Below are 10,943 nucleotides of genomic sequence, written 5' to 3' on the forward strand. Positions count from 1 at the left end.
CCGCGTGAGTCGGGTCGGATACCGAGGCGATCGCGTTGTGTATCAGCTCGCTCGCGCTGCACAGGAGCCAAAGGCGGGATCACAAAGCCCCGCCCCCCCCCCCCCCCTCCTGTCACTCACAGTCCTGTCTTCCCGTCTCGTCGGCTGCGGTTGAATGGAATAACTTGCGTGTTCGCCCGCCAGTGGTTGTCTGTCCCGCTGGATAAACTGCGACTGCCCCTCGAATTCACTTGACGCAGATTTCTTACGTTGCGATGCTGACGTTGCTTTTCTGTGTTGTAGACGAGGCAGGACCGGGCCCCGTCAAGAGCAAGTACGATGCACTGGACTTTGACGCTCTGCTGAAGGAGGCCCAGAAGTCCCTGCACCGCTGACGGGCCCGGCCTTTAAAGTGCAGCAACTCCCCCCGCGACTACACGGCTCTGCCCTCGCAAAGGCCTTCGTAGTACCTCCATGCAAGGCAACCTCGCAAAATGTTTACATTTTTACCAATGGAATAAAAGTAATGTTAAGGACCTCGTCGTTTCTTTTTTTTTTTCTTTCTTTTTTTTTTTAACGTTTCTTTCACCAGAGGATACTGCTTTAAAAAAAACGAGGAAGCCACCGGGATTCAAGAGCTAACGGATGAAAACGGGACACGGCAATGGAGCAACGGCTGCAGACGAGTTCGTTGCTGAACGAGAATAACGAAGAGCCGTCTTGTGTTGTTTGAGAAGCCCCTCGACCCCCCACCCCCCCGACCCCCCCTCACGGAGAGACCTCCGTAGCAGATCCTTGCTATTCCTGCGTTGCGTTGGTTGTCGTGATGTACGTTTCTGCGCGTGTGTGTTCTTTGTCTTTTTTGTAAAAAAAAAATTCAGAAAAAAACCTCTCTCTTTTTCCGGTTTTCGGGTGGTGAACCTTTCAAGCTGTTTGTTCGCCATGAAGTCCTGCGGTTGTAAAAAAAAAAAAGAATAATGTACCCCTGCTTTGTTTTAGCAAAAAATTGTGGATGTTATACATTTTCCAATCTATTGTGTGTGCGCGTGTGTGTGTTATGGACAAAGAATATATATATATATATATATACAAAAAACATTTAATCATTTGATGACTGATAAAGTTTACAAATCTAAAATGAAGATGAAAAAAAATTCATGTTTTTTTTTCTTTTCTTTTTTGTAACTGTAGTGCTTCCTTGATTTGATCTATGCACTGTAAGGAGGTCGATACCTCCTCCGCTCCCCTTGTGACTCTGAACTCTGCCATGCCGACTATCCTGGACTCCGCTACTGGCTGCCGCAGGCTCTGTTTGATCCGCGTCGACTGACTAAGACCCCGACTATGTCCTGGAAAAAATGACACCTCTAAATTCCATAAGTAAGTTGCCCGTTGAGTTATTACATAATTCTCAAAATTCCTTCGGCGTGGCCAGATTGTATAACGAGCCTTCAAGTTGACTGAATTTTTTTTTTTAAAAAGGTACGTGCTACAAATCCAACAATTGGACCTTATGGGGTTTTTTTGGTACAGAAATTGGGTGAAAGAAAAAAATTGAGATTGTCCTTGATGTGTTGTACCTGGGTCATGATGTATATCTGATAGAGTCCCACTGAACATGCGTCCAACAATGGCCTCAGCCTATCGACAACCCCGGAGGCCACAGCCAATGCAGCGCTCACTGTTTACATTTGGACTGCGGCAAGCAGGACCAAAATGGGGAATTAAAGATGAAGATAGCCATAGACGCTCTCGTACCACACTTTGTTCATCACAGAACTTGGGTATGATTTCGTCACATCTGCTCTTCGTGCGGTCCAGACTTCTTCCACGTACAAGTTCTGTCACCATATCCCTCACGATATAGTTGATTCTGTCAGCTATTCGGATGGTTCATATGGTATTCGGTTGGTTGGCCTGACGCTGAATTTTTAAAGAACAAAAAAGGAAAACCGGACCAATTTGCTCTCCATACTCCACCCGCAGAACGTAGCCAGATGAGACAAATCTGTTGGTTCAGATGGAATGTATTGAAGAATGTGAATGTAATCGTGGGTTTTCACCGCCTCTGTTCCCCCCCAAAGACTGTGGCACGTTTTTTTTTCTCCCCCTGCTTTTAAAAAAAAAAGGTTGACGGCACGTGACGAACTCTTGGCTTTGAAGGGCAGTTTTGAGGCGGCGCCTAACCAACATTCCTGACGCAGCCAGTAGCGACCTCCGAAGTGGGGGGGGGGGTAAAGGGTGAGAGCCTCCAAACCTGCCAAATGTACGGCGGCACCGAACCCTTCACACAGCCGGGGAGGGAGCGAAAGAAACCGAAGCGAAACCTGAAGAGCAGCCGACCGGCTTCTCGTCCAGGAGGTCCTGCATCAGCTGAGCGTCTCTACCTCACGTCCATCCGATCCCCGAAACCCCCCCACAGAAAAGCCCCTCCTCTGGGCGAGGGTTCTGAGGGGGGGGAGGGGGGCTATGGGTAGTTCGGGAGGGTTTGGTGTTTGACCCCCCCCCTCCCCCCGTGAGGGCAATAACCTCCTGTCTTTCTCTGACTCTTTGCTCCGCTTGCCTCGACGGTTTTGTAGCGTGTCCGTTTCTTGGAGTCTCGACCGTGTGTCCTTGTGTATCTGAGTGTGTCGTCTTTGTCTCGTGTTTGAGTCGGACGCCGCTGACGCTTGCAGGTCGGGCGAGGAGGGGAGGGGAGGGGGGGGGGGGGGTCGAGCGGTGGCTCAGTTGGGGGTATGTCCTTGAGTGCGCTTGCAGGGGGATAGGGGTCCCCTCTTTTGCCGTTTTTCTTCAGGGACACGCGCCATTCCTCCGGGTTCCCCTCGTCCTCCTCCCCTGGCCGGGATATTTCAAGGGAAAACGCAGCTCGTCCTTTTTTCCAACTCTTACGGCTTTCCGTCGCTGGTGGGTTCGAGGCCTTGTTTCCGGGTCGTCCCTGGAGCCCCGCTGAGCTCTCTGATAAGCCTCTCCCTGTCCTCCTTCCCCCTTTCTCTATCTAATCAACTCCTCGGTAACACACACAAAAATTTGAATGTTTACATCACTCGATTCTCCTTTGACTTTATTAGAAACGCACACTTCGTACAAAGGCGCCTTATTCAGTGTTTTAAAAAAAAAAAAAACTGCAAGTGAAGTTACTTAGCGTTACTTCTCCAGGCTCACCGATGTCCAAAACTAACAAAAACAATTTAGTGCTATACATACTGATTGAGGAATAAGTTGTCAAGTCCTAAAAAAAGAAAGGGAAAAAAAAACACATTTTAACAATTAATCTCTGAATGAGTATTTGTGCTTAGTATGTATACGACTAAAAAGTGAGAGAATGTGCTGGTTTACATATAAAAAAAGAAAATATAATATATGAATATAAAATGTGTACATAGCACTATGCCTCGTTGTAAACATAAAATGTGAGTTTATTTTTTTTCAAGTGGCCGGTCATAGTTGATTGCTCATCAGACCGCAGATCCGATTAGTTTATTTCAAATTAGTCAATGTTTTTTCAGTGCAGGGAGGAAATTAAGGGAAAAAGTTTAAATGACTTCAAAGTCCGACACTGGTGTAAAAGAAAGACACAAGTATCCCTTTAGACTATCACACTAGAAGGTTGTTTGATTTACCCTTAATGAAATGACTATATATTTTTTTATGTTTTTATTTTACGTTTTCTTTGAAATGCAATATATAATAATCTTATCTTGAAGACAGCCTTTACGGAAAAACGGAGGTAATAATGTACAGCGGTTGTACCACACGGGCGATCTTTGAGGCCACTTTACCGCGTGTCAACTCAAAAAATCATGAAAACAAACTACAGGAAGAATGTGGTGATTTTGCGCCGTAAACACATAACACGTGTGCTAAGAACAAATGATAATATACTCTTGCACAGATAACGTCCCAAGTAGTGAAATATCTTCACAGTTTTATCATTGAGAGGAAGCCATTGTAACTATGTTATTACCACTTTTTGATGGTACACAGGTTTGTTCAAATCTGAGTTGCATTGAACACTTACTTTTCTGACCGTTAAAAGCCAATAACTGTACATGTATGACTGGTGAAGGAATGTGGGGGGAGGGGGGAAAGTGAGTTGTTGCTGGTTTTACCCAAGTTTCACTCTAGCGGACACCGATGGGGTCGACACTGTGGAAATCCCAGTCCCACTGCTGCACCTCCACCTCGCCCTAAAAGCCATTAAGCATCTTTCCATCAAATGTAAGTTACAAAGCCGATTTGTGGTACAAAATGGCTGGAACGCAAAGTTTGTGTCGGCAGGACTGTGGCGTACCGAAGCAGGCTTGATAAAGGCAGCCCGGATTATTTGGGATCACGAAAACCACATTGGGAAAAAAAGTAATTTTACCTTGAAGCTGGAAGTCGACCAATTAAAAACAATCCTTCAAACTGGTGGTTGCGATACAGCTGTTGTTTCTGAAAAGGGTTTTCAGTCCGCTAAAAACAAGTTTTGTGCGTGGCAGACTGATCTACTTTAGCCTTTTATTATTTCCACGTGCAATCCAAAAATCGGATTAGAGGGAACCTTAAACTAGAAGCATGTGCTGGGATTTCTGCAGTGGTGAGTGCCTCCATTGTTCGAGAGGTGATTGACAGTGAAACAACCCCATTTTCCATCATTGCAAGCCTTAAAAATCAATCTGGGTGAGAGGGGGGGGGGGGGGACTAAGCTACCACTAGCTTTCATTATTACCGTTTCAACTCCTTTCCAATCCAATGTGGTTTATTATTAAATAATTACTGACGTAATTAAAACTTTTTTCAATAGCCATATTATAATAAAAAGCTATATACATATATATGAATATATATATTTGTGTGTTTGTGTAGATATCTAGATTATTATATACTTTCTTATAGAAAACTTTGGTGTTGACCATTCTCCTCGTTGTTTTGAGAACACGTTGACACATTAAACACGATGCTACTGTCCGACCTGGACAACTAATCCAAAAAATACAAAAAAAAAAAAACATCCTTCCAAAGGGAATTACCCTCGTCAGAATGCAATACCTTTCTTCCCATTCTTCATTTCAGAATAAGAATGGACAATGGCAAGAAAACCACAAAACTTGATGGGCAAGTTGACCAAAAAAATAAAACTCCAACAATAAAGAGCGCGGCTCGTTTTCCGACCGGCCGCCTCGAGTCCAGTTTTATAGACGTTGTCGTTTTCGATGCCATTGGCCCACGAAGGAAAAACCCAGTTCTTTGTGTTTATCTGTTTTAGTTTTTGGAAAACAATGTATCCGTCGGCTAGCTACACCGTTACATTCAGCCCCTACCGGGAACGGAGTGCTTGCAAACACCGGCCTCAGATTCCACTTCCACGTCTGCTCGGCAACAGTTGTACCACACACACAAAACAACGGGCCACACGTCGAACTCGATAGCAACACTGATGTCAAATAGGCACTTAATAGGGACTGCAAACTGTCAAAGTGGGTGTTTTCTTCTTCTTTTTGTGGAAGACATTTTTTTGACATAAAGGGCATACGTTGCTTTCTGTAGTTTTTCATTTCAATTGATTTTATTGTCTCTTTACATCTAATGACTATCAAATTCACATAATGTTTTTTCTTTTTTAACTTAGTTTTTGGTAAAAACAAAAAGGTAAATACTGCTAGTGAGATTTTATATTTTTACATATGTTGGTTTTATTTTGCGTTTCTTTTTTTATTTATATGCCATTTAGTTTGGTCTTTCAATGGTGTTTTTTTTCTCTCCTTTTTGTGTGATTTCATATGTCTTGAGAATGTGGAGACAAAGGCATTTCAGTATTTTTGAATTGTTAAAATCTAGTTTCATAGAAGCGGAAGTATCTGATATTATAAATTATATTTTAATTCATGTAAATGGTTTAAAACAGAAGACTATGGCTTCCTTTTAAACTGAATACATTTCTCTTCAGAGATTGTTTACATTATGAAACTGTAGAGACGTGCTCCTCATTTACTGTATAAAGTACATATATACATTGATTTGCCTCAAAAAAATAAAATCCTAATGAACAGCTTTCTTTCGGTGCCCGTGTTGATTTCGGGAGACGATGGGTCACACTTTCGTTACTTCGAGGGACAATGAACACGAAAAGACCAAAAGAAACAATTCCACTCATTCTGCAAATCGCTTAAATTAGGCACTGTGTTTTCCAGCAGATGTGATTCGACTAAATCTTTTTGACAACGTTTAATCGTTTGTTATTTTTAAAATCACATAAAAAATCATTGCTTTACTGTTGGGTTATTAACAACAAACCAGGCTTAGTTAGGTCAATTTTTCAGCATAGGTCGCCATAGTTACCAAGCTTCAACGATGCCGGATTTACCTCTTGGAACCAAATCATATATTTCGTTAGCTACTTGCAGCTACAACAGATCGTCCCTTTCAGTCGGCATCAATAACAACCACAGAGATGAACAGATCTTGTGAGCAGCTATAATGTCTCCAGACTGACTGCCTGCACACTACCAGACCATATGCCTGCATGCCAACACAAGGCAGCACGTGTTGGGATCAGCCTGTCCACGCTGTGGAGAGGTTCAGCTTCATAAAGCGCACACGCACGCTAATGGCCGCTGCCTCCCTCCAGTCTTCCTCTGGTTAAACAGCATCCTATTAACAGGCCGCTGGCAATTTTCCGCCCGGCTAGACTGTGATTCGCGTGTGAGTGACTGCGCTGATGATGTCTGTGCGCGAGGGACATCGCTGATCCGCCACCGCTGTACTGACGGCCTGCTGTCAGTCCCGCGGCGGCAAAGACACGCGCCATCTTTTATGTTCTCACGAGAGAGCCACCGTCAGGAGAAAGGCAACGGAACAGAGGATGGAGAGGAACCATCATCCCCCTGGTGTGGAGCAGAAGGACCCTCGAGAGGGCAAGAAGAAAGGATGAGGTTAAGAATGAGAATAAATGTGATTTTGTGGAAGGTAAAATATGCAGGATGGATCTCAGGCACCTCGAAAGTCGCTCAGTGAAAAGATTCAGAGTCACTTCAAACGGCTTCCGACACACACGTCTTCTGCTACGTTAATGCTCCCAACGTCGCTCTGAGGAGCCATTGAAACGATGCAAACCCACCAGACAGCTCAAGCGCTCGTGCAGCAGATCCCAAACATTCACACATTCAATCAGGAACGTTTAGTTCTGGGGACTCTGTGATATATTTGTTTTCAGTCCGACAGGCCTTCTGCTCCAGCAACGAGGCCATTGCTGCTATTGGTAGCTGCTCCTCAGATTGAGCTGGTCAGCTCACCTTATTGATCAAGGAGAACATTAAAGATACACCCAAAAGATCAGCTCTGAGTTGGGATTTCGGCAACCGGAGTCTGATCGCCGCTTGGTGCTGCTTTCAGGGGGATCGGAGCCCTTTGCTCAAGAAAAATAATGAGAAATCACTACGACCAGCTGGAAGCGGCCCAGGTGTGTCGAGCTGAACATTGCAGTGGTCGTGCTCAGTTGGTTTGGAACCAAAAAACACTTTTCATTTCGCAAACACGCAAGTCTCAAACAAGCCTCCTCGGCTGTGAACAAGAGTCTGAAATAGTTTTACCTGCGCGGCCTGCAGCTCACTCCTAATAACAAGGGGGGGGGGGCATTCATTGTTTTTATGGCCTCTCATTCCAACTGCATCAGATGCTGGATTGCCCCCGACATAAAGAACCCTTCTGCTCACGAAGCCAGCAGAACTACATCGTTTGTGAGAGCAAACCAAAAGAAAGGCAGCGATGTAACTCAGAGGGCGCCAAAGGACGGCTCCTTCATTCCGCGACAGACGGCACGAACGACGCGAAGGGTCTCGGTGGAGACCGCTGCTCTCTACACACGCGCTTGACCTCTGATAGCAGCAACGCCAGCTTCCATTTGTTGTCACAAATCAACCGGAGGAGTCGCGGCAACGCGCCCAACCTGTTCTACGGACGGACAGCTTTTCCATTCCCTCCGACTCGCTGAGGCGCTTTCAACAGACTGAAATAACCTTCGCGAAGGTGAGATTTACAGCCAAGCTGCCGCGTTACACTGCAATGCCCTTAACTACTTTTACTTTTACTGTGGTGACTAATTGTACAGCCCCAAAGCCGGAGTTGCAAGCAGGCGATCAGGAACGCTCCCGTCAGCCTCCTCCCGTCCCCCCGCTGTCCTCTGCCGTCTTGTTTCTGCAGGGCAGTCGTGACTGCAGCAAACAGAGCAGCTCCGCAGTGCAGAGTCATTAGACGCGGTGTCATCCTCCAAGAGCTCCGGCTTAACTCTGACAGGGACAGAAACACGACTGTCGACTGTAACCCCCCCCCTACACACCACCACCATCCCCCACGACCCCTCACTTCTGCTCCGTGGGACGCCTGCCTCTCTGTGCGAATCCGATCAGTGTATCGGCGTACATTTCTGTACATGGTTGTCTGTCAGGACACTAACTGGACAGAGAACATGCGCCACTGCAGGACGCAGTATGAGGTCAAAGGTCACCTTGTAGCACACTGATAACTGTCAGATTCAGCGGATGCTGACCTCGTGCCACACATACACACAGAAGATCGACAGAACCAAAGAGCTCTACCTAAAGCGTTAATAGATCACTAATCTCCGGCTGCTTAGTCGTGACCTGCGATATTAACATCATTCTTGGCCTGAGGCGATTTGTTTTGAACCCTTTTGAACATATTTTATGAGCCAGACCGGTTGAGCACAGCGGTATTTGCCGTTACGCCAGCGGACCCAACGTCTTGCAGTTGGCGATGCGTTGGTTCTGTCCGTGTATTGTTCGAGATGTTGGATAAGCTTCTTAACTGTCCTCAGGAGACACGTTGATCCGAGCAGAAGCAGCACACATCACACCTGCCGTGACGGGAGTCCTCAGCCATCGTGTTCTGCGTGCACTAAAGGGAAGGCGTGAAAGGACAAATGACAGGGGTCACGTCGTTGCTTTGCACTCTTAATTACCCCCTTTGTCTTTGGAAACTGGAAACAGTTTTTTAATCCTTTGTTTTTGTCTCTCCAGGGATTAATTTACTAATCCGGCTATTAAGTATATTAAATTAAATTGGCTGTTGATAACATTGTATTAAATCAATCTGTGGGCTCTAATAAAGTAGGTAACGTAGATTTATTTGTGCATTTTACACATTGAATGAACAACAATCAGTGGTTACAACCTGCACATGTCAGACATTTATAAACCACACAGAACTTTATTTACAATCTAGGGGCGATCGGCTGCATCTTGGGAAACTTTGTTTTTAACAACAACAATGCATGTAAACATGTTACCATTTTATGGAATGTCAATATATGTCAACAGGGTGAATTCATAAAACAGTAATTCAGCTGATCTGGAATCGGTCATTAGCTGCGTCCCTGGTTCCCTCCGTGGTGCGACACGCGCGCAACCACCACCGCGCGCCACCATTCAACACACACACACACGCACACACACGCACGAGCGTGCGTGCGTCACGAAATGCTGATTTCGACGACATCGCGGCGGCAAAAAGAAAAAGGCGACTTCTTCTGCTTGGAAACTGCGGGCGATCCTATAAATAGTCCCGCATCGCTCTCTCGGCTGGCAGCTCCGCAGTCACGACTGCCCCCAGATCAGTGCAGGAACGAGGCTGAAGGCTCCCCGGGTGTACTGCAGCTGCTGCTCCCCCCCCCTCCTCCCCTCTCTCCCTCTCTCTGCAGTCACGGGACGGCGCTGCGTCAGAGCTTTACGCGCTGCGCCGATCATCACCACCATATACGGCGATCCTTTGCGCTGCCAGCGCGGCCTGACGTCACACACCGATGACGACACACGCAGGTTATACGTCCATGCTGGCGTTGTGTTACTATGCCGCGTGAGGGAGGGATGATGCATTTAGCTCCGGTCCTGCCCGCCCCCTCCCTCCCTTTACCCCCCATCGTGGCTCCAGTGGTGATCGCTTTTCATTATCCCACTCAGGGGTCATGTTGTGTTTTATAACGGTATTATGTATGGCTCTAGGTGGGAGAATTAACCATGTGCACACACACACACACACACACACACACACACACATGCTAATGGGAAGCCTAGCTGGCAGATGTTGATGCATTGTGAGCTGCTGTGCAAGTCCTCTCTTATGCATGTTTCCTGCAGAAGATTCCACCTCGATCACACGGATAAATATTCATGTTTGCGACAAAACGTTTGTATTTCTCCGCGGCATTGAATCACCTTTTCGGTAATAAACACAACGTAGTCAACCTTATTTTTCCAGGCATGTTTGTTTAGGCACAACCTTCATGCAAAATCAAAAACATTGGAAATATATAATCTATTTTCCTTGAAATTTGCTGAAGAGACACAATGGGGGGGGGGGGGATACCTGTTTTTGGGGAAATCCATTTTGCACACCACACCGCTCCTTCACACGGCTGTCAGTCAGAGGCCTGCTGGGCCGTAAACCCTCACGGTTGAAAAGAGCGCGAAACTTTTCCAAACAGATTCTCCTGGCAGCGGAACGGAGGGCAGTGAGAGTTCAACAAACACGGCGTCCGATGTACACGGATGTGTGGCTAACCTCGGAGCCGCGCCGGGGGGGGGGTTTTGGGAACATATACTGCAATGGCTGTATTAATGCATATGTTGCGCCAGTCAGTCCAGAGCCCACAGCATCTCCCCGGTGTCCATTCATCCGTCCATTCATCCATCCATCCATCCAACCATCCATCCCCCGTTTGGTCCGCAGTTCTTCCCCCCTGCTGAACACGACCCGAGCTAAGCCCCCGCCTCCCCTTCCTGCGCCTTCCCAGAACTTCCTTGAGGCCGACGGGTCCTTCTCCATAGTTGCTCCCAGTCGGCCGCCTGCAGGTCGCTCCATTGAGCATGTGCTAATATTACTAAAAGAAGCAAATCCCTCTCCAAAGGAAATACATATGGAACCAAGTCAACGCTGCTTATCGTTGCCATATCATACATATGTATGAC

General features: G+C 46.4%; 1 protein-coding gene across 5 annotated transcripts in view; it reads left to right on the forward strand.

The window, feature by feature from the left end:
• Window positions 1–1,724, forward strand: part of ppargc1b (peroxisome proliferator-activated receptor gamma, coactivator 1 beta) — a 56,510-nt gene extending 54,786 nt beyond the window's left edge. For 2 of the 5 annotated variants that reach the window (XM_078101966.1, XM_040173765.2), the window contains exon 12: window positions 283–1,724. In XM_078101966.1, the coding sequence (XP_077958092.1) occupies window positions 283–374 (92 nt within the window). In that variant the 3' untranslated portion in view covers window positions 375–1,724. The remainder of the gene's footprint in view (window positions 1–282) is intronic. The other 3 variants (XM_078101967.1, XM_078101968.1, XM_078101969.1) reach the window with 2 other exon arrangements.
• Window positions 1,725–10,943: the final 9,219 nt, after the last annotated feature.

The sequence above is a fragment of the Gasterosteus aculeatus genome, chromosome 4 (assembly GCF_964276395.1).
Source record: "Gasterosteus aculeatus chromosome 4, fGasAcu3.hap1.1, whole genome shotgun sequence".
NCBI classification, from domain to species: domain Eukaryota; kingdom Metazoa; phylum Chordata; class Actinopteri; order Perciformes; family Gasterosteidae; genus Gasterosteus; species Gasterosteus aculeatus.